This window comes from Arvicola amphibius, chromosome 12 (genome assembly GCF_903992535.2).
Source record: "Arvicola amphibius chromosome 12, mArvAmp1.2, whole genome shotgun sequence".
NCBI lineage: Eukaryota > Metazoa > Chordata > Mammalia > Rodentia > Cricetidae > Arvicola > Arvicola amphibius.
In genome coordinates, this window is record NC_052058.2 from 1976495 (window position 1) to 1999811 (window position 23317).

The 23317-nt window shown below is 46.4% G+C and overlaps 1 protein-coding gene across 5 annotated transcripts in view; it reads right to left on the reverse strand.

Annotated features, from left to right (window-relative positions):
* Positions 1-23317, reverse strand: part of Lamb3 (laminin subunit beta 3) — a 103105-nt gene that overhangs the window by 35741 nt on the left and 44047 nt on the right. For 2 of the 5 annotated variants that reach the window (XM_038348634.1, XM_038348637.1), the window contains 2 exons: positions 6005-6064; positions 4901-5055 (listed from right to left, as the gene is read on the reverse strand). In XM_038348634.1, the coding sequence (XP_038204562.1) occupies positions 4901-5055; positions 6005-6035 (186 nt within the window). In that variant the 5' untranslated portion in view covers positions 6036-6064. Of the gene's footprint in view, positions 1-4900; positions 5056-6004; positions 6065-7232; positions 7351-8658; positions 8793-21332; positions 21406-23317 lie in introns of those variants that run through there. The other 3 variants (XM_038348633.1, XM_038348636.1, XM_038348635.1) reach the window with 3 other exon arrangements.

Here is a 23317-nt window from a genome sequence, read left to right on the forward strand (position 1 = left end):
GACTGGAAGGACAGTGAGGCAAGAGGTCCTGAGGACGGGGCAGCCTGGGAGATGTATGCACAAAACCCTTGCTCCTCATCAGGGTCACCCCGTCTCTTCTCCCATAAAGGCTGCAGACCTCCTGGCAAGCCTCTCCCTGTCACTCTCTTGTACAAGCCCATTTTGAAGGAAGCAAAGTGGCTAACGACCCCGGGTACTCAGGAGACTGAGACCAAAGCGTTACATGTTCAAGGCCAGTCTGGGAAACTTGGGAAGGCTCAGCCTTGTATAAAGAGTTAAAGTAAAGCTAGGGGTGCTGGCTCCCACTTTTAATCCCAGCACTCGGGAGGCAGAAGCAGGTGATCTCTGTGAGGCTGAGACCAGCCTGGACTACAGAGCCGGATCTAGGACAGTCAAAGTTACATAGTGAGACCTTGTCTCAAAAAACAAACACAAAGAGTCAAAGTGGAGCAAAGGATGCAGCTCAGTAGAAGAGTGTTTGCTTAGCTTGTATGAGGTTTAGTCCTTGACACCACAAAACAAAACTGGCCAGTCAGATAACTGGGAGACAGGGAGACAAAGATTTAAACACATGTTAACCCAAGGAGCCAAAAAAAGGACCCCAACTTGTTGGGGAAAGAGGGAAAAAAACCAAAACCTCCTAAAGGAAAGGTTCAGAGGCATTGTGGGAGAATACCGCAACCCTTAAAAAGGCCAACTGCTTAAAAACCTTGCAATAAAGCTAACCAAGGAATCAAGAGTCCTGCATAACAAACACTTTAAACTAACCTCTCATGGTCAAGGACCAGAGGAATAGATGCCGTGAGAGTCACCGTCTTCCCAAAAACAACCTGCAGATTCAACACAGTCCCCATCGAAACTCTGATGTCACGGAAACAGAAAAATCGACATTAAATTCATATGGGAGTTCAAAAGACCTCAGCGAGCCAAAGCAGTCCTGTACAGAAAGAATAGTGCTGGAAGTAGCATGATTCCTGATCCCAAGTTATATTACAGAGCTTCAGTAACAAAAACAGCATGGCACTGGTACAAAAAACAAACACATAGCTCAATGGAGTGCAATATGCAGATATAAACCCACACAGCTACAGTCACCTGACTTTGGAGAAATCCGTCAAAAATCGACTGCATCTTTAACAAATGGAGCTGAGAAAACTGCTGTACACATGTGTGAGAATGAATCTAGACCCCCATATCTCACTCGTAACAAAAATCAACTCTATATGGATCAAAAACTTTAATACAAGACCTGGAACTTAAGGGAAAACACTTGAAAGTGTGGGCACAAGCAAGGACTCTCTGAATAGGGCCCCAGTTGCTAAAGAATTATGACCAACAATCAAGAAATAAAAACTTAAGACATTAAAAATCTTCTGCACAGAGAAGGAAATGGCTATGTGATAAGCCAGCCTACAGAGGAGAAAATTATTGCTAGCTACACACCCAACCGTGGCTAATAACTAGAACATACCAGGAACTCAAATAGACAACAAAAATTCAAACAATAATATCAATAAATGGGCTGATAAAATAGACCATTCTCAAAGGTTGGGACATAAATAGCAAATAAACACAAAAAGGGGTTCAGTCTCATTAGGCATCAGAGACATGCAAATCAAAGACACCCTCCAATGACATCTGCCCTGGGAGAATGGTGGTCACTAAGAAAACAAACAATATATATATAAGGTGTCTAGCTGGGGTGCGGTCTACTCCATTATATATAACTTCATTAAACTCCTTTTTATATGTATATATTTCAGGAAGCTTCTACAGTTTCCATGTGGCATTTCTAAAGGCCTTTAGTGTTGGCTCTCACTCCCCAAATTCTCTCCTTTACCCTGCTCCCATCCCCTCCCATTGAATCCTCTTATTGTAGTTTCTTCTTTATCTCTTTGTAACATTGTATTCTATTTCTCCTTCCTCTCCTCTGTCCCTTACTACCTACCTAATCTCTGTGGATACTCTAAATGAAACACACATTTTTAAAGTTTAAAGCTAGCATCCACATATGAGAGACAACATGTAATGTTCTCTCTGTGTCTTGCATACCTCACTCAGGATGACTGCTTCTAGCTCCATCCATTTCATTCATCTCTCATTTTTCTTAAAAGGTGAATAATATTTCATTGTATAAACTAATATTTTCATTATCCATTTGTTATTTGATGGAATCTAGGTTGCTTTCAATTCTGGCTCTTATGAATAGAGCAGCAATGAACATAGATGAGTGAGTGTCTCTGTAGTAGAACGTAGAGTCCTTTCTATACATCATATGCTACCAAAAAGATCCTCAGTGAAGGAATGAGCTACATCTTTTTGAGTTGTTGGCCTAAGGGGTCCTATAGACTTTCCCTCAAATGTTCCAGGCTACTGGCTGCCCCTCACAACCTGACAGTAAGACCCTATTGCTGAAGATACACATATTTATGCTATCAAACATAGAGGAATTGAGCCAGTACTCAATTGGGAGCTTCATCTCTACTGATATGCATGGTTCTGGATATACTATACATACTACCAGAGAAGAAAAATAACAATCTCATCCAGCTACAAACCTGGTGAGTTATGAGTGACCTAGCTACAAGATATGTTCATCAATGCAATAGGGCACATTGTTATGAGAGTAACCAAACACTTTGTCATTTGATTTGAGGCTCACCCCATGAGATAGGGCCCATACATGTTACCACTAACGTGGCCAAGACCTGAGATCAGATAGGTCATGACCCTTATAGGAAGACTATTATTCTGCTAAAGAAAAGAGCAGTAGAATGACTCCTGATGATAAGCCGATAGGTGCATAGCTCCACCCTTACCAGAGAATCTTCTTCCTGCAGTAGACGGTAATTAACATGAAGCCCACACCTGAACCATACACAGAGAGCAAGGGACTTTGGAGCGCTTAGCCCTGCATGAGATCGCACCGTTCCCCTCCGGGCTCGGGAATCTATGCAGAAGAGGAGGCAGAAAGATTGTAACAGCCGGATGTGATGAAGAGCTTCAAGGAAATGGCATTTTTCTAGACACAACAGGCATCTGTGAACTCTCAGAGATTATGACAGCGTACAGAGAAGCTGCACAAATTCGAGCTAGAGAAAGTTCCAGTGTAGAGAGGGGAAATGGGCAGAGTCCACCCTAACTGAGACTCTGTTGTAACTGATAGCTGCTAGGAGAGGAAAAATTGGTAGATACATTGGGTACATCAGCCAAACTGCCGGGCAAATCTTACACTTGGGAGTAACTGACCAACCTAAATTTAACTCTATGTTTTTGTATGCTTTTTTGGTTTAGGTTTTAGGTTTTTCTAAGGAGATAAAGAATATGAAGTTGGGTAGGTTGGGAAAGAGGTGGGATCTGGAGGGTAAAAAATTTGATCAAAATATATTGTATTGGCCGGGCGGTGGTGGCGCACGCCTTTAATCCCAGCACTCGGGAGGCAGAGGCAGGCGGATCTCTTTGAGTTCGAGACCAGCCTGGTCTACAAGAGCTAGCTCCAGGACAGGCTCTAAAGCTGCAGAGAAACCCTGTCTCGAAAAACCAAATATATATATATATATATATATATATATATATATATATATATATATATATATAGTGTTAAATTCTCAATAAATGAATTCCAGCAAGGCTTGTTTGGATCTGGACAGACCAGGACCCCAGCACACTGCTGGTGGGAATGCAAGCTCATCTCCAGCACTGCTGAGGTCAGTATGGTGGCTTCTCAGAAACCCAACAGTAGATCTTTCTTATGACTCAGCCATGCTACTCCTGGGCATTTGCCCAAAGGACACTAATCCATCACAGAGATACCTTCCCATCAGAGTTTACTACAGTGCAATTCACAGTGGATCCAGCCTGGGTGTCCAGCAATAGAGGGATGCATAAGGAAACTGTGGCACTTTAAACCATAAAAGAATAAAATTACATCACATGAGGGGAAGTGGCTGTAAATAGAGATAATATATTAAATGAACTAAGCCAGTCTTGGAAGGATCAATATCAGATATTTTCTCTCATTTCTGGTTCCCGTGTGTATATTGAATGATGGTAAAAGTGAAATTGTCTAAGGGAAGAATAGGGGCAAATGTGAGAGAGGAGGGACAAGAAAAGGGAGCCTGTAGAGGAAGGGACCGCAGAGAACACACGCAAGGTGCAGTATATACCTGTATGGAATGCTAAAACAATAAAAATTGAAAAGAAAGATTGCTGGAGGGAGGGAGGGAGACCAAAGTCTATTATGCATTCCTACGTCCCTGCTTTCACTCGTGTTGCTGTGATTTAAAAAAAAAAAACATCAAACAGCACTGTAGGAGAGGAAAGGGCTTATTGGCTTTCAGTTGCAGGTTACCATTCATCAGTTCAGGGATGCCAAGGCAGAAATTCATGCAGCTAGTCACATGACACCCATAGTCAAGAGCGGAGAGGAACGAAAGCACCTGTGTGGCCTGCTGGCTTGCCTGGCCCTCAGCTAGCTACTTCTGCTCACTGGGTCTTATCCTTCCCAGTGCTACTTCTGCTCACTGGGTCTTATCCTTCCCAGTGCTACTTCTGCTCACTGGTTCTCAACCTTCCTAATGCTACTTCTGCTCATTGGGTCTCAACCTTCCTATGCTGCTTCTGCTCACTGGTTCTCAACCTTCCCAATGCTACCTCTGTTCATTGGTTCTCAACCCTCCTCATGCTGCTTCTGCCCACTGGCTCTCAACCTTCCTAATGCTGCCACCCTGCCCTGTTAATTCTTTCTACTTTTAAACTCCTCAGAAGCAGGGATCCAGACTTACACCCCTCTGCCCTCTCCCAGAGCATGGCCCTTAGCCTGGGCCTCCTATACTTTATTTAGGGACCCCATTCTGTCCCACCTTCTTCCTGTCCTGGAGGCCTTGGAAAGAGGTCTTACCTCTCCATACTGGGTGCAGTAGGTCTCCGGCTTGGTCAGTCCACAGGTAGACGAGGCTCGAAGCAGCTGAGTCCTTCCGATGAGCAAGTCCCCGACTGGTGGATAACAGGCCCCACGGGAGCAGGCTTGCTGGGCACACAGGAGGCCAGGCAAGGCTGAAATCACAGGGTAATGTTGGGGTGGGCCCAAAGGATGAGATCCCAGCTGGTGACCCCAGTATTCCCTCTGTGGAGCTGACGTCAGGAAATCTGGTGCCCTCAGTATGATGACTATAGCACTGATTTGGGGAGCTGAAGGAACTGATTCTGAATCTTATAACCCAGACTTGGAAAGGAGAGGAAGGCCGTGGAATATAACACAGTTAATAGAGTGTTTGCCTAGCATGTATGAAGTCCTAGGTTCAGTCCCCAGGACCGCATAAACAAGGCATGGTGGCATGGTGGTGTACACCTATAATCCCAGAAGTTAGGAGCCAGCAGGATCAAGCATTCAAGGTTATCCTCAAGAATCCAAGCCCAGACTGGATTACAAGAGACAATATTCATATATGAGATTGTCAAACGACTTTTTTAGTTAAAGAATAAAAAAGGAGGCAGAATTTCATCAACTGATAACCAGCAGAGCTCCTAACCCCTGGCCCGTGCCATTTATATGTGGCTTTAGAATCAATCTGGAGGCAGATCCTGGGCCATGTAGATACTGTAACAACTGTTTTTGCCCAGAGGCAGCTGTTGGCTGACCCATTGGTGGACTGCTTAGAAAATACCTGCTATTTCTATTCTGTCTGCATAGGCAGCCAACCTAGCCGTCACCTGAAAGCAAGCAGCCGTGACTCCCCGGAAAACAGGGGACTCAAGCCAAAGCGGCTCTGCAGCCAGCTTGAGGGTGGAGAAGATGGGGAGTAAGTGATGGGGCACACTCAGGAAGCCCCATGTCACCCTTGGGTGAGGCTAGGAGACACGGGGAGCCTTCTGAGAGAGGCAGAGAGGCCTCTTCCCATTAGGCGAGGGTTTGAAACCCCAGTGCCTACAGGTGGCAGGCAGTATCACACCATTGGCCAGCTCTCTCCTGTGGGTGGCCTGGAAGAGGGGAAGGGACACTTACCAAAGCACAGAAGAAGAAGTGCTGTCATCATGGGCTAGGGCAGGTCCCCAGAGAGGTCACCTAGAACAAAACAAAGCATCCTGGCTTGTAACCCCCCACCAGCCCTTCCCTGGTTTGTGCTAGACTGCTGACCTCACCAAGTCTTCACAGAGACTTCTGAACAGTTGGCACATTTGTAGCCAATGGCAAAAACCTGAAACCCCTGTCCCAGACAGCAGTGACATACAGGGAGTCCTGGGGAAATCCCAGGCTTCAGCTTCCTCCTCCAAAATGGGTGGGAACATGGGGACTGTGCAGGAGGAGAAAGGGCAGGGTTCATTGGTAGAGACAGCTAAAGTGATGTCCAAGGCTTCATTTCTGCCTCAAGGGAGAGATCTCGGGCTTTTTCAGGGCTGCAACCCAAGTCAACCTATAATATGCCAAAGGCAGATAGGCTGAAGGTGCTGAGTGTCACGAAGCAGGTCTCTTCCTGAACTGACAGGGTCTCCAGCATTACAGGGCCCCAGAGAGGCTGAAGCTATGCTGACCACAGTTCCAGGCTAACCAGCTGCAGGGATGCTATGGGAAGATGTGGGATCTTAAGAAGAGAGCTGGGGTGCTGTGGGGAGATGTGGGCCTGGCAGTTTTAAGAAAAGCGAGAAAAGACTTTTTCTGCACCAAGAGCAGCTCAAGATGTCTCCAGTTACGGGCAGGGATGCTGAGGGCAGCTGGAAGCAGCATGGGAGGCAGGCGTGCTTCAGCAGCACGCTCCACTCTGGCTCTGCCTGGAAGAACACACAAGGTCTGCCCAAAGCCGCCGAGAAGGGATGATGGGATTTTGGGCAGGCAGAGGGGAGCCTTTCTGCCATCTTTACATCCCAACACTGCCACGGCCTTCTCTTCGGTCTCCCGCAGGGCAGTCAGGAGCCCGAGCTGGGGCGTGCGGCTTCAAGTCTCTGACAACTCTGCCCTCCTGCCCTGCTGAAAACCCACCAAGAAGGAGGCTGAGTTGAGCCTGGCCTCTCCTCCCACCTTGCCTTTGTGCTAAGCCCAGATTTTAGCCACTTTCTCCTAAGTCGCCAGATACTTATCAGATGTGAAAAGCAATTCAAACAGTCATGTTTACCCGAGTGTACTCAGGTGTGCTCCCAAGAAGAGCACTGCGTGGGCCCAGCAACCAGGCCTCAGACCCCAGAGACACAGCCCTTCTCCGTCCTCCCACACCGGACAGGTAAGGCGGACAACGTACCTCACCCTGAGCTCCTATGCTCCCCTGCCTTTTTCCAGATCCCTCTCGAAGAGCTGCCTGGGAATGTGGGGGTCCCCTCTCTTGGCTCCAAGGTTTTAAACAACAGCCTCACCTCTGGAGACTCCCTAGCTGGGTGTAACCCCAGTTATTCAGGGCGGCCTCAGGAATCTGGCAGCCGCCACGCCTGTCTGACGTCACTGCCCCCCCACCCTCAGGACAGGACTAGGCAAGTGGGTTGGTCTTAGAGGCTGCCTGCTCTTGGTGTCTGGAGGACTGGAAGATTCTGGAAACAGCAGTAGTAAGGTCTTTAGAGATGGGGGAGGTAGGGAGTTGTCCCTGGGGCAGGGAAGGTACTGGATCTGGCACCTTCCCAAATCTGGTAGGTGTCAGCTTCTTCTTAAGTCCCAGACCACTCTGGACAGAAAACCAGGCTGGGGACACACAGCAGACTGGGAACTATGTCAGGGTTTGGGCATGTCACTGGGGTGGACAGTATTCAGAACCCTGGAAAGCACCAGGCCCATCCAAAAGGAAAAATGTGGAAAATCCCGACTTCCTGGGGAATTTAGTGTGTGTGTGTTTGGGGGGGGGGGGGTCCTTAAAGATCTCAGGAAGTGACCAAATCCTAGTTCTCCGAAGGAAGTTGAACCTCTAGAGCAGTCTGCATCCAGGACCTCAAGATCCCTCAGCAGGGCTGGCAAAGAGCCCCGGGACAGGTAACTGCCTGTGAGTCACTTGCCCAGCTGCTCCTGAGCCCCACCCTCCTGGGCAGGAATGCCAGCCTGCAGGGCCAGAAAACAGACCTGACCACAGGTGGGAGAAGGTTAAGGCAGAGCTGGGCTGGGAAAGCCAATGCAGACTTCATATGGCACCTACCGGGTCTGGGAACACAGTCCCGGGGTCTCATGGGTCCCGGCCAATACAGGTGCAGAAACAGCACCAGGAGGAAAGGCTGGTCAAGGACACTTCCCCTTCCAGGTTGGCATTTCAGAGGGCATTTCAGCAAACCTGGAAGGTCATAGTCCCATGTCCTAGCCCTGAAGACATTGACATTATTCTGGAATACTCTTTCCTCAAAGTCACAATTGGAAGGAGAATTTTTTGTTTTTAAGACAGTGTTTCATGTGACTAGGCTGGCCTTCAAGTCATTGAAAAGCCCGTGATGACCTTGATTTTCTGATCCTCCTGCCTCCACCTCCCAAGTTCAAGGATTACAGGTGGACACCACCATGCTCAATTGACGCCATGCTGGGCATGGAACTCAGGGCTTCTGGCTTACTGAGCCAGCACTCTGCCACTGATGGAGCTACATCTCCAGTCATAAGCAGGCTCTGCGACTCCCCATCCAGGGTGCCAAGGTTTCCTCTGCACTCGAGGAATATGTCCAAAATGCTTAGGAGAGATGTAAACCATTCTGTGGGCTGACCTGGACGGGTCTCATCCCAAGCTTCAAATGTTGCTCAAGCTCAAACCGAGGAACGTTGCAGCTAGCAAATGGGCAAGCAGCATGCTGATGGAGTCTGGTTTGACTCTGCAAGAGGGGTCAGTACACACGGCTTTCCTTCATAAGGGCCTGTGGGGCACAGAGCAACCCCCATCAGTTCCAGCAGAGAAGGGTCACACCTGACATCTTGAGTTTTGAGAACCCATTTCTACCACTTGGTTTGTTTCCTTGCCCAAAGTCCAGACTTCCAAAAATTCCCCCTTCACCAGAGGATGTGACAAAGAGCTCAATAATAATTAGCTCAGTCGGCTGGAAAGCTTAGGTGTGGGAGCCCCAATCCTAGAAGAGGGGAAGTGGGATGGGCCTCACTGTGAGTGGGCTCTTTAAATTCCCCCCTCCCTTTCTGAGCCCAGAAACCCTGGTAAATAAGCATTTGGTGTCTCAGCCTTTGCAAGCTGGGGCAGGTCCTAGGTTTGGATTCTCAGGAGGCAAACATCAGCTGCTCTGTAGAGGCTTCCCACACAGAATGTTCTAGAAGACGTTTGTGCGGCCCTCCAAGAGTAGCCCAACTCTTCAGCTGTTCCAAAGTGTCCCCCAGAAGTTCAGGTCACCTGGCACAGGCTTCAGAACATCAGGACCCAGTGTATCCAGAGATTAATTGTGTAAACCAGAACCACAGCCCCATGAGGGTCTGGCTGGAGTCAGAGGGCAGCCAGGGTGTGACCTGAGCACCTCGGCTGCCCCTTTGTGCCTGCCCTTTGCTCTGACTGTGCCAGGCAGTCCCTGCCTCAGAGCAACTGTCTGCGCTAGAGCCTGGGTGGTCAGAGCTTTTGCTCAAGCTAGTCAAGTTATCCTGGGTTGGGTTTTTTCTTTTGATTTGTTTTGCATCTATACCAGCAACTGCCAATCATGAGTTCTGCTGGTTCAGTGTCCAAAGTAACCAGAACCCCCCACCCCTGCCCCCACTGCCTTCTTGGCTGGGCCACTCTGTTCCAAATTGCACCCGTCTCCAGGCTGATCCACAGGCAAGGCCAAGCGTGGGAGGTCTGGAGTCTGTGCTGAATCCTGCCAGGCTCCCTACCTCTCAAGGCCAAAGCCCAGGCAGTTTGAGAGGCCCTCTGTGGTCAGAACTCGCCTAAGATGACTCTCCACTCCTGCTCCCTCCTGTCCCTGTCTTCACATCGGTGGTACAGCCACCCCTCTAGGCCTCCAAGATGCCAGGTCTGCCTCTGACATAACCTTTGCCCCAGCTGCTCCAGCGGTTTGGGAGACTTGTGCCTTGGACATCTATGAAACTGTCTCTCATCATTTTCAAGACTTTCTTCCCATCCAGAATCCTGACCAAGGCTTCCTCTGACCACCATATTTAAAACAACAGCCATTGTCCCTATCTACATCTGCTCCCAACGTCTCCTGCCCTATGCTGCTAGCAGGGTTTTTAACTCTTCTTCTTAAGACTTTTTTTGTCAACATCAACTTCTGACCAACTCCATAATCTACTCAAGGTCTCATGTAACCTAATCTGACCTTGAACTGGATTTGTACCTGGCAATGGTCTTTAACTTTTGGTTCTCCTGCTCCACCTCCTTGTGCTGAAATTACAGACATGTCGGAACACTCCTGGTTTATATGGTGCTGGGATCAAGTTCAGGGTTTCACACACGCTAGGCAAGCATTCTGCCAACTGAGCTACAGCCTCAACCCCCAAATTTCCTTATAGGTCGTATTTGTTTTGTGTCCACCCCTAGGGTATTGTGTCGGAGAAGACACGGGTTCCTGTCCATTTTGTTCATTTTATTTCCAAGCACCCGGAACCTTATAGGAAGGAGCTTGAAATTGGTAGAATAGAGGATTCCTGTTGACATGAAAATAATTCATTCAGTTTCCCAAGGCTCCTAGGTCCTGTCTTTATCATGGCCTCCTCAGAGGCCCGAGATCACCATGAATGTTCTGCATTGCAGGCGGCAATAGGTGCCCTCTAAATGCCCACGCCAGATTGCCAAAATGGCGCTCTATTGACAAGGATGTCGTCTCATTTGCCTGCCCATAAGGCACCCTTGACAATGACCCTTATGAGTATAGCAGTGACCCTTGAGGTCAATGTCCCGTTATCCATCTGTTGGGCTCAAACAATGCAGGTAGCTAGAAAGGAGCCATCTAGGATCTGCTCCCTGAGCTATCACAAGGGAAGGAAGAAAGGGAGGGAAAGATTACAAGGGGGCTAAAAGGTACGATTCCGGATCTGACACTCGGGTGTCAGAGCACAGGGTCCCTGGTGACTAAGTCTGGGCACCACCGGAGTATGATGAGTCATAGCTGAATCCTTGTCTGGGAGGCAGGATGGTCTCCAACAATGGCTCCGAGGCTTTACAAGGTGACTAACCCTATCGTGGCCCTGCACACCCATTATCCAGAGAGAGAGGGCAGGTGGAGCGTGTATGGGTAGTCCTGGTAATTTGGTAAAGCACAGAGGAGAGGCAGACTCTGGTAGAGGCCAACAGTAACAGGACAGGACTCTGAAGCAGCCTGTCACTGAGTGACTTCTCCTCAACCTCCCTTCTCCTGCACCCTCTTCTACCTCATCCAGACAGCAATGCATACTGCTACCTGGGCCTGAAATCAGGATGTCAGTCTAAAATAAGTATATTAATACTTCCTGTCTGCTTCCAGAGGCCCTTGCCTTGCATTAGCCCATTCAGCATCTGCACTGCACTGTGGGTAGCTAGCACCTGTCTGGCCTTACTTCTTACATCAAGAAAATGAGGCCATTTTCAATCATGGGGTCCCAGCTGTTGGGCAGTGTTTGGAGCCTTTATTGTTTGTTCAAGCACCCACATTCTTAACCATTACCAAGGGCCCCAGACATGCCATGTGGCCTGAGAACCCTCCCTTCATTCTTGCTGATTCTCTGGTCTTCAGGTTTCCTAGACCCAGTCAAGATCCAGTAGTTCAAACACTATCCTTAGGAGCTAAGGAGATGGGACAGTCAGAAAGGTGCTTGCTATGTAATGGAGGCCTTTGTTGGATTCCAAGAACCCCCATGCTTAAATTAAAAAAAAGTCAGACATGGTAGCATGAACTGGTAATCCCAGCACTGAAAATATGGAAAGAGGTGAAACCTCGGGGGTTGCCGGCCAGGCCAGCTGAATCAGAGAGTTCCAGCTTTGGTGAAAAACGCTATCTCAAACACCAAGGTGAATGGTGGCGCACACCTTTAATCCCAGCACTTGGGAGGCAGAAGCAGGCTGATCTCTGCGAATTCAAGGCCAGCCTGGTCTACAAAGTGAGTTCCAGACAGCCAGGGCTACACAGGGAAATAGGTCTCAAAGCAAAACCAAAACAAACCAAAACAACAACAACAAAAAGGCATCCAAGTTTGCCCAGTCCCAGAAGGGAGAGATGAATACCTTTCTGAAGGTGCAGCCCATAGCCACTTGGGCAGTTTGGTGTGGCTGGGGAAGGGACAGGATGTTGTAGTGTGAGATAGGACAGGGGCATATGAAGATCTGCTCCCCATACTGCAGAACACTGCCCAGGGGGCCTTAAGTCTAAGCAGTCTGTGAAAGTCTACTAGAGACAAGCTTAAGCTCCTACTGTCAACCCAGCAGTTAGTGCTGAATATGGGGAAGTAAATGCCCTGTGTCTGGGGAGGAAGGAGCAGGGTACGCCTGGCCTGTCTGGAGCAGCACTGTCTAGCATTCAATCAGCACTTTCTGCAGTGACTGTGCTCCACACAGTCTACGCATAGACTTGACCTAGCTCCGGCCCCACTACTAAAACATGGCAAAACTTGGGGCTAGACTGTATGGCAGTGTAGATCAATTTTTCTTTGGGCCACCAGCTCACAAATAATGACACAGAGGCTTATTATTAATTATGAAAGTTCGGCCTAAGTTTAGACTTGTTAATAACTAGTTCTTATAACTTAAACTAACCCGTATCTTTTAATCTATGTTCTTTACTGTGGCTTTGTTACCTTTACTCTGTAATGCCCATCCTGTTTCTTCAGCATCTGGCTGGTGACCCTGCCTTTCTTCTTCCCAGAGATCTCCCTCTGCCCAGAAGTCCCATCCATCTCTCTTGAATGACTATTGGTCATCCAGCTTTTTTAATACCAATCACAGTGATACATCTTCACACAGTGAACAAATATTCTACATTTCTCCCTTTTTGTCTAAATAACAATGGAAGGGTTTAACTCTAACACAGTAAAACAATATACAGTAATAACAATTATCAGGTTAAAAACTACATTTATAATGTCCAGACTATCTGTATTTGGCAAATTCAGTGAAAATATTCCATAATCTAGCCTGTCTTGGTGAGTCAAAAGTTTTGTGCCTAATTTATTTTTATCCTAACTTGTACTATCAACCCAAAATTATATTTTTAGACCTCAAAACCTTATTTTAGATAAACGACTAAGCTTTTATGTCTCTTAATCCTATACATTTGCACCTCTTTTATGAGTTTCTTTTTTGAATTTGCTTATTAGGAAAACTGTAACTATCTAGTCTTTAACCCCATCAAAGACCTGGGGACATAATATTACCTGAGTAAACAGGAAGTGCAGAACAAGAAACTTCCAAAACTGTAGAAGTGGCAGAGATATCTGGATGCCTAGACAGTCACCCAAAGTTCCTCTGCAACATTGAGGCATCCAACTTCAGCCTACAGGTCTAGAATATCCGACTGACTTTTTTTGAAGCAGGAGGAGTTGAAGGACTTCCATACCTTGTCTTGGAAAAGTTTGGTAGTCACCTTCTTTTGTGTCACACTTGCCCAATTTGGACAACATACTATCAGCAGTCAAAACGACGGTAGTTTCTTGTCCAAAGGGGCTAGCTTTGTCATATGGAAAGTGAACTCCATATGGAGGGTCTTTGATGCCAATCATCCTTTTTTTGAAGTAAATTGGTACTATCAGGAGCAGATGTGTCTCACTGTCATGAAAAGTCTTATGTTTTTAAAACATTTCAAATGCCATATCTGTAGTGTTTGAAGACCATCTATATATTTAAAATATATTTGTTTGATCTTGAACACATACCTAACATGATTTGTTTATTTGATTGATTGTTATAGATGACTAAATACTGACCTGAACTTCTTAATTATCTTAAATAGTTAATAATAATAGCTTTCAAGGACTAGAAGTTTACATTACATTGTTAAATGAGCTGCACAAGTATAATACCTTAAACTAGAGTGGAAACATATTTACAGTATAACAAAAAATAACTAAATTCATATCAATATATAAAAATCTATACTAATGTAAAATATTTGAGACTAGTAGTTCTTCTTTAGTTCAAAAGTGGACTCAACAATCCACTCTTTTACCCCATCAGTTATATACTATATCCATCCTTTGTTTTTTCAGAAAGAAATCCCTGAATCTAATCTCCTTTGCTCAGCTTTTTTCCTGACCATGACCAATAAAAACTTGTAACCAAGCCCCCTAAATAATGACCCACATTTATAACCCACCAAATGACCAAAAATCATCCACCCTGCCTCTTGGGAAAGTGGGTGTCATGTTCTCTAGACTGCTTCCTGTTGTGTGGGTCACTGGCATCTTTAGAGGACCCTGAGAAAAATTGGGATAATGGTCAAGTCCTGAGAGAGTTGGCTGTATTATCTTTTGTTTAGTCTCAGTGTGGTGGGAAAGTGTAGGGCTTATCTGAAGTCTTGGCTGGAAAGCCTGTGAGGCTGGACCATTTCAGCTAGTAGCTTTGAAGTTGTTCTGGATGCAGAATTTTGAGGACATTGCAGCAGAGGCTGAGAAAATGGATCGCCTGGGCTACTTGTCTTTATTGGTGTCTGGCCCTTTTTTTTCCAAAAATGCAAAATCTTTTAAAGGTAACATGTATATCCGCATCAACACAAGTATGGAATGTGTAGTTTTTAGTCAGCTAAAGATGATTTTCTGGTTTATGTTTGAAAGGCATCTGTCAACTTTATAAGTCCATTTAGAGTGTATAAATAAACTGTAATATAGGTCTCCATCCATGTCATATGAAAGGATGGCATATGTGAATAAGTCATGAGGACTCTACTGTCAACAAGACAAATCATGTCTCATGCAGTCTCAGAGTGTGATCACAGAGGGATCAGCATACATGTCACCCGTCCTGTAGTCTTAAGTGGCTTTTTCCCCTCATGTCTGCAGCCAAGATCCTCAGGAAGTCTCCCCAGTCAAATGTGATCTTCAATAATTCTGAAGAGAACCATAACTTTAGTTTCCTGTGGAAACAAAGGCTTGATCTCTCTACCAACACAACATATATTCTGACTTTAATTTTGAAATTAAGACATTCTTAAAATATATAGGTTGGTACAATTTAGCATTTTCCATAATCCAATGTCTCTCATCAGCTGTTGCTTTTTGTACATTGGCATTTAAAAAATTCAACATCAACAAGCACCATGCGGGATCCAGATGCCCTGTGTATTTCCCATCTGTATGTGGCTTATATTTTTACATTACTACTTTATTCTTTCTTTAAAGACTTTATTCATCTTAAACTATTTTTATGACTGTCTATATTTCTTTTCTTTTCTTTCTTTAGCATCTAAGCACATTTTAAAGCATACTATACCTGTTTAGAGGTTTTCTGTGTCTTGACCTGCTTTACTGAGCATCTGCAGCATTCTCTGATTATATGAGGCAAATATTAACCTGCCATGTCAACCGCCATGTGGCTCAGTTTAGCACATGGTGCTGGTGGCTGGCTCCACTCACTTAGAGTGAGCATCGGCCCACCTGAGAGACTGCAAGAGCTTTCTCAGGCCCTATGTTTGGATATTCAAGCCCCACATTGGCACTATATGTAGACACAATTCTATTTGGGCCACCAGCTCAGAAATGGCAACACGGAGTTTTCTTATTAATTTTGAAAGTTCTGCCTTAGTTAGCTAGTTCTTAAAACTTAAATTAACATCTACATTCTTTTACACGGCTTGATTACTTTTACTCTGCACTGCCCATCCTGCTTCCTCTGCGTCTAGCTGACGACCCTGCCTTTTTTCTTCCCAGAGATCTCTCTCTGCCTGGTAGTCCCACCCATCTCTCCTGCCTAGCTATTGGCTGTTCTGCTTTTTATTACACCAATCACAGCAACACATCTTCACACAGTGTATAAATATCACACAACAGGGCAGTGGTAGAACATGTGCTTAGCTTGCACAAGGACCCTGGTTCAGTCACCAGTGCAGAGCAAGGCCTTGGCCACGACTCTTTATGGGCTAGTTTAATCATGTGACTAAAAGGGTTGGATTTCTACTGCTTCTCACTGAAGCTACCCGATTACTTAGATTAGAGTTACTTGAGGAACTGAAACTATCACACACAAGCCAACCTAGGCTTCACTCGCCGCTTCAACGGTTTGAAGGTGAGCAATGTTTTTGTTTTTTTAAGATGCATTTTTATTTTCAATTATGTGTGCTTGTATAAACGCAGGTATGTGAGGGGTCTAGAAGAAGGTGTCAGATCCCCCAGAGCTGGAGTTACAGGCAGGTATGAGCTGTCCAACATGGGTGCTGAGAATGAAGCTGAGCCCTCTGCAAGAACTATGAGCCATCCTTGTAGCCCCTGGAACTGTCAAAGTTCTAAGAGCTCTTTAGAGAACAGTGAGATACAACTAAGGGCAGAAAACACAAAAGCTCCTCAACTTCAGGAAGCTCCGCTCTCAGGGACTTAGGACTCTAGCTTAAAATCTCAGGGTACAGAGAGAGGAGAGAGGAAGAGATAAGAAGGTAGGGTTCCTGTCCCACCAGGGTGGCCACTCACAGTTGGGTAATAACAGACACTGTGATATACACACAGAAGCCCTCTTCTGTAGTGGGAACTGTGAGGAAGCCACCCCACAGACCTTGTGAAATAAAGAGAAGCAGGCCAGGACTATGCAGCCTCCAGATGCTGTACTCTGGCCTGCAGTCATTGCAGGGAGCAAAACAAACACTCCCACCTGAGCCACCCGCCAAGAGAGACTGGCAAGGGCTGTTCACTCTCACCCCAGAACTCCTTTGCATGATCCAAGATTCCTTCCAGACTGGACTGAAGCAGAGGGCAGAGAGGCCATGACAGAGGGCCCCCTGGGAATAGGGCTGAAGGGAGGGCCTTAGCTTCTGGCCTTCCAGGACAGGATAGGAGAAGAGCAGAGCCAGGGGTGGGAAAGTTTACAGACAGGGAAGACAGAGGAGCAAGTGTGAAAGTGACAGACGTTTGGATTTATGGTTCTGAAGGGATCGCACAGACAGAATCAAAAGGGAAAGACTGAACAGAAGCTGGTGTGATAAGGTCTGAGGCTGAACTCCTTCCACCAGCATGTCTGGGGCAGCAGAGGAGACCTCTCTTTTCCTGGGGCCTCCATATTCCCAGGGCTGCTGAGACTCTGCCTGCTTTTTCTCTCTAGGTTTATTTGTTTTAATAACTTTAGCGGCTGCTTCTGAGGCCCTGTTAACAGATGAGGTGTTGACAGAGGTTTCTGTCTCACTCCGTCCTGCAGCCATTCAGTCCCAAAGAAACACACAGAGGCCTACATTAATCATAAACTGATTGGCCTATTAGCTCAGGGTTTCTACTGATACTTACATCTTACAGTAACATAATTCTTGTCTATGTCAGTCATGTGGCTTGGTACTTTTATCAATGAGGCATTGCTTCCTCTACATCTGGGTGACAACTGCAGACTGAGTCTTTCCTCTTACCAGAATTCTCCTGTTCTCATTACCCCACCTCTACTTCCTGCCTGGGTACTGGACAATCAGCGTTTTATTAAAACAATACAAGTGAAAGGGTACAAGATCATTGTCCCACAGCAGTGGGGCAGGACTCAACTCAAGCAAAAGGAGAAGAGCTCAGAGTGAAAATAGAGAAATCAATGCTAAGACATCCATCTCTTTCTTTCCCTGGGTTCTCATATCTCAGTGGCATAATCAACGCTGGAGAAAACAGACCTGGGGAATGAGAGTGACTGGTGTTCAGAGTTACAAGCCCCCTCTACCACGCTCCTCCCGCCCTCCACTTGACCCCTCCCACTGAGCTCCCCAGGCTCACAGTTTGTTTCCAGAAGGTGGTAGATTTTGTAAGATCCGGACTTCCCACCTTAAGTTTGTTTCAGAGGCTGAGAAAGACTCATTACATCTGCAGAGTCCTTGACACACGTCCTGGGTAAACAAGGGAGCCAATGAGAGCAAGCAGGCAAAGAAACAAGGGGGGAGGATGCCTTAACCGAGACTTGCAGACTTGCGGAACCTGCTGTGGTGTCAAAGACTGTAACAGGAGCTAGCCCTTCTTCTGCTAGGTTTGGGGAAAGAAAGAAACAAAAGTAAAATCAGTGCCCTCTCTCAAAGCTGCTGTTTTCCTGCAGGTCTTCCAGCTGATTCTGATTGTCCTGTCATTTGCTCAGAAAACCATTGCCCCATCAGCTGGTGTTGTCAGTTGCCTGTGTGTATTTATGCCATAACTATAGTGTCACATCTGTCTTTTGTGTGGGCGATGTCGCCAAAGAGGGACCACAGCTCCTCTAACTCCCACTGCCAACAAACGTGGAAAACCCAGACGCCTGCATCTCAGCTAAATAAAGTGTTGGTCATATAAATAAGCTCCAAACACCATATGTGATATATTTATACCACAGTGTTCACTGCTTCTCTGAAATTCTGAGCTTCCTGAATGACTTTTTATCTACAGAATCCAGCATCCTCATGAGTAGTAGAGCTCTTCACCCAGTTCCAGATTCCAGGCCGTTCTGACCTGTGGAAGGTGTCCCATCTGCCAGAGCAGGTTGCTTACACATGGCAGAGACCTCCAGGCTGGACCCTTCCATCATGAGCCATACCAGGTTACGAGACCAATAGCTGAGCTAGCGGTAGGGAGAAGCCCATCCCACCAACCTCTGGGATGCTCATGTGTGCTTTCGGACATTATAGATTTTATCTATTCCTTCAATTAAGGACTTCAAGAAGAAACAGCTATATATCTTCCCAGGGTGACAGAACAGAACATGGCCGACGGTGTGCCCCGGTGATAATGAAGATCCTAGGTTCAAGCTGTGTAGCAGGCCATTGTAGGCCCAGTGCCTCGTTTGGTCATTGCCACATTCCGTGAGGCTGGACCCTGAGGGAGGCACTGCCATCCTTCTCCAATTTGCCCGAAGTCAAGAAGCGAGACCATAAGATGCTAAAGCAGTGAGTTACCCACGAGGTCCCAGCATCTTAACCTGACAAACGTTTATTTGCAGTTCACATAAAGGAACGGGCAAGATGGTCCCTCCCACTAGGGACAGAGACCCCTTGCCCCATGTGGTCACCTGGCGATTTTCACAGCCTTGTGGCTGCACCAACCAGGACAGGCGGTGTCCTAATTTGGTTTTTATTGCTGCTATAAACACCATGACCTGTTGGAGGAGGCAGCTTGTTTGTTCCTGGCCACTCAGCACCAAAATAAACACACAGAAACTATATTACTTAAAACACTGCTTGGCCTATTAGCTCTAACTTATCGGCTAGCTCTTACACTTTAACCCATTTCTAGTAATCTGTGTGATGCCACGTGGCTGTGGCTTACTGGAAAAAGTTCCATCTGGCTCCAGCAGGGCTATATGGCTTCTCTCTGACTCCTTCTACCTAAGTTCTGCCTATCAATAGGCCCAAAGCAGCTTCTTTATTAACCAATGGTATTCACAGCATACAGAGAGGACTCCCATGTCAATGACGGAGAATAACTTGGGGAGGAAAGGACTTACTTCATCTTACACTTTCAGACCACAATCCGTCTTAGGAGGGAAGTCAGGACAGGAGTCTAAGGAGGAACCTGGAGGCAGGACCTGAAGCAGAGACCTAGGGGAGGAGTGCTGCCTACTGGCTTGCTCTTCTCGGCTTGCTCAGCTGGTCTTCTCCTGCCCACAGATGGCACCACCAGAAAGAAATGTCACAAAGGCTAATTTGTGGATGGGAAGAGAACTGGCTGTGGGGAGTGGGCTCAGTTTGCTGGACCTATATCACATCTGCCTACCAGGAAACCCTGCAACGTGGACAATGAGACCTCAGTGAATTACAGTTAGAGAGAATCACCCATGAGATCTCTCCAAAGGAAAACCCTGGTGGAGGGAGAATTTTCAGGGTTCTGCAGCTCCTGGTATGGGAGACACTCTAAATGTTCCATAGCCCAGAAAGCCCCTCAGTCTGAGAGAAGCTAGTGACTCCATTATCCATCAAAACTCACTCCTTGGACAGCTGGAATTTCACCTCAGATGTTGTTCAGCAAACTCTCCTTGAAGATAGGCACTGACTACAGAAGGAAACTGAGCCTGCATCCAAGAAGAGCCTAGATGGAAACAGACCATGGGAAGTCAGGGATGGTGGCTAATGCCTGTAACTCCAGCATTTAGAAGGCTGACAGGGCAGGGGTGGGGGTTGCCGTGAGTTTGAAGCTAGTCTACAGAGTGATTTTGAGGCAAGTGAGTTAAAGAGTGAGACCATGCCCAAAGAAGAAAGGAAGGAAGGAAGGGAGGGAGAGAAGGAGAGAGGGAGGGAGGGAGGGAGGAAGGAAGGAATGAAGGAAGGAAGGAAGGAAAAAAGAAATAGCCCACGGAATAAAACTCCCCCACAGGAAGGGGCTCAGGCTCCTGGACGAAGGGTGGCTTGCTGAGTGGAGCAGTTCCCTTGTGATCAGCAGCAGAAGAGAATGTGCTGGCCTGGCTTTGTCCTGGAGACCACCCCAGGGATGCAGCCAGCTACAGGAGGCTTTTCCCACTGGAGTTGCCGAACCAACGGTGTACTGACAGACACATTAATGACTGACTGTTTCAAGTCAAATGCTATCAAGGCAGGTTGCACCATCTTGAGCGAGTGCTGTTTCTAAAACACATGAGTCCAGATGCACACGCAAGCACAGACCTTTGCCTCTTCCCCGTGTCATAGTGTTGGTTTTGGCTAGCACGCCATTAGTGACTTGGATTTGGTGTAGACTTTGTCCTGAATATACTCCATCATAAGTCCACAAAGGCCCCAGCCAGCCGCATAGTGTCACCTGAAAGCCACACAGGGTCACCTGAAAGTCGCCTTTCAGAGCCTATGCCACACAGCCTTCTAACCCTGCCATCTGCAACCACATTTAGGCTAAATTCATCCTTCACATCCTACCTCCTGTGAGCTTGACAAAATCCTAACCCAAGACTCAGCTCTGACTTCTGGATCTGTGGTGGCTTTTCTGATATTTTCTGTCATTTCTCCTTACCTCTGATAGCAGAGTTTCCTACACAGGTCAGTCAGAAGCCAGTCTGCTCTGTTTGTGAGTCTTTTTGTAAACATCTCAAATTCATATGCTTGCCATCTTTTATTTTTGTAAGTCGGCCTCAAGACTGACAGGTACACCTCTCAAGATCAAACCCAAGTAGACAGCTTAATGTTTCAACTAGCAGGTGTTCAGACAAACAAAATTACTACAGATTCTTAAGAATAGAAATAATAAAATACTACTTAAAGGGAATATACAGCACGGATGTACACACCCATTATGTCCCACTCAGAACTCCTGACCCCATTAAAATTTTAAAATTCTAATTATTATGTATACAGTGTTCTGTCTGCATGTATGCCTACTTGTCAGAGGAGAACACCAGGTCTCATTTTAGATGGTTGTGAATTACCATGTAGTTGCTGAGAATTGAACTCAGGACCTCTGGAAGAGCAGCCAGCAGTCAATGTCACATTTGCCTGTTCCTGTTAAAAAGAAACCATTTCTCTCAGTCTAAGACTCAGGGATCATTATGGACGAATGGACAGAAAGAGGGTAGGTGTCAAAGAAATAGGAACTTTACTGCAAGATTATGTCTCCTATAAATGTCAGATGCTATACCCATGAAGTCTCACCAACATGACTGCCTAACTATGACCTGAATGAGGATAACACCAATAAGCATGCAAATGTGGATACAGAAAACTCATGAGGTCCCAACCCTAGAGAAAGAACCAAGGTAACCAAGGAATGCTGAGAGCAGGAGAAATGGTCTTCTCCAGGGAAGAAAACACCAATTGGTCATCCAATTCCAAGTGATCAGTCCTGAAAATATGCATACAAGTAGTATGTGAACTTGGCAGGTTGTGTTTATGTATTTAGTAACATATGTATGTGTATATGTGTGTTACTAAATAAACATAACAATTAAAGAAAAATGTTATGAATTTTAAGAGAGTTGGGGTGAGGTACATGGGATGGTTTGGAGAAAGAAAAGAGAGGGGTAAATGGTGTGATTATACTAGAATATTAAGTTTTTTCTATTATTTTGTAAGTGAATTAGAATCTGAGAAAGTTCTGGCTGGGTTGACCCTTCACCAGTGGAGTTCCAGGTGTTCGACCTTAAGTCAAATGTCAGCTTCATAGTCTAGCAGACATCACGAGGGCACAAGAGAAGAAGATTAGAACTCAAGGTAGTGCTGCTGGAATATGAAAAACTGAAATATTTCTGGGGCCAGGGTGGGGTTCTAGGGTTGAATCACTGAAGACCAGCATTCGGGACCTTGGCAGTGAGGAAAGATGTGGACCTGCAGGGTGAGGGGCACAGGTGGACCTTCAGGGTGAGGGGTACCGGTCTGAAGAAAAAGAGGGCACCGGTAGACCTGTAGAGGAGGAGGGTACAATGGACCAATAGACATAGGTGCTCAGGAGGCAAGCTGTAGATGGAGCCGTAGGGCTGCGTCCCGCTACCCAGCTAGCTTTACACCTGAAATAATTACATGGAAACTGTATTCATTTAAACACTGCCTGGCCCATTAGTTTTAGCCTCTTATTGGCTAATTCTCACATCTTGCTTTAACCCATATTTAGTAATCTGTGTAGCACCACTAGGTGGTCGCTTACCAGGAGAGATCTTAACCTGTGTCTATCTTGGAGAGGAGAAGCATGGTGACTGCCTATGGCGACTGCCTGAAGCGTCTGTCTTTTCTCTCCCAGAATTCTGTTCTGTCTACTCTGCCTACCTAATTTTCTGTCCTATTAAAAGGGCCAAGGCAGTTTCTTTATTAACCAATGAAAGTAACACATAGACAGATGACTCTCCTCCATCAGCAAGCACTCATTAATGATTTGGGGATTCTATGTCTACCCCCCCAAAGAATCAGGAACCATGGTAAGCAGGTTTGTCAGCTGCTGCCCATCTCTGGGGTGCCAACTGTAGCATGTACTCCAGAAGCATGAGGCCCTCTCTGTCCCTGGCCAGTGAGTACTGATCCAAGTACAATACCCAAGAAAATGGGGCCTGGGATGTTTTATTTAAGCCCATTGTGCAGGGCATAGCACCCCAGAGATGAACAGGCATCCTAAGAGAATACCTCTGTCCTCCACAGCCCCTCTGCATGTCCAGTCCACTGTGTTTCAAGGCTCTCTGTGTGGGTCTTTGGCAGGGTGCTATCCTGATGACATTCTAGGTGCCTGGAGCGACATCTAAGCACATACAGCTGCTCTACTCAACGAGTCCGCGATCTCCAAGACCTGAACTTTTCTTTCAGCCATTGCCTTTCAGCAGACCCTTCTGACTTTTAACCCAGAAACACGAAAACATCCAGAACCATTCATCACTCAACAAATATTTACTGAGCACCCACCCAGTGCCAGGCACCCAGAGACACAGTGGTA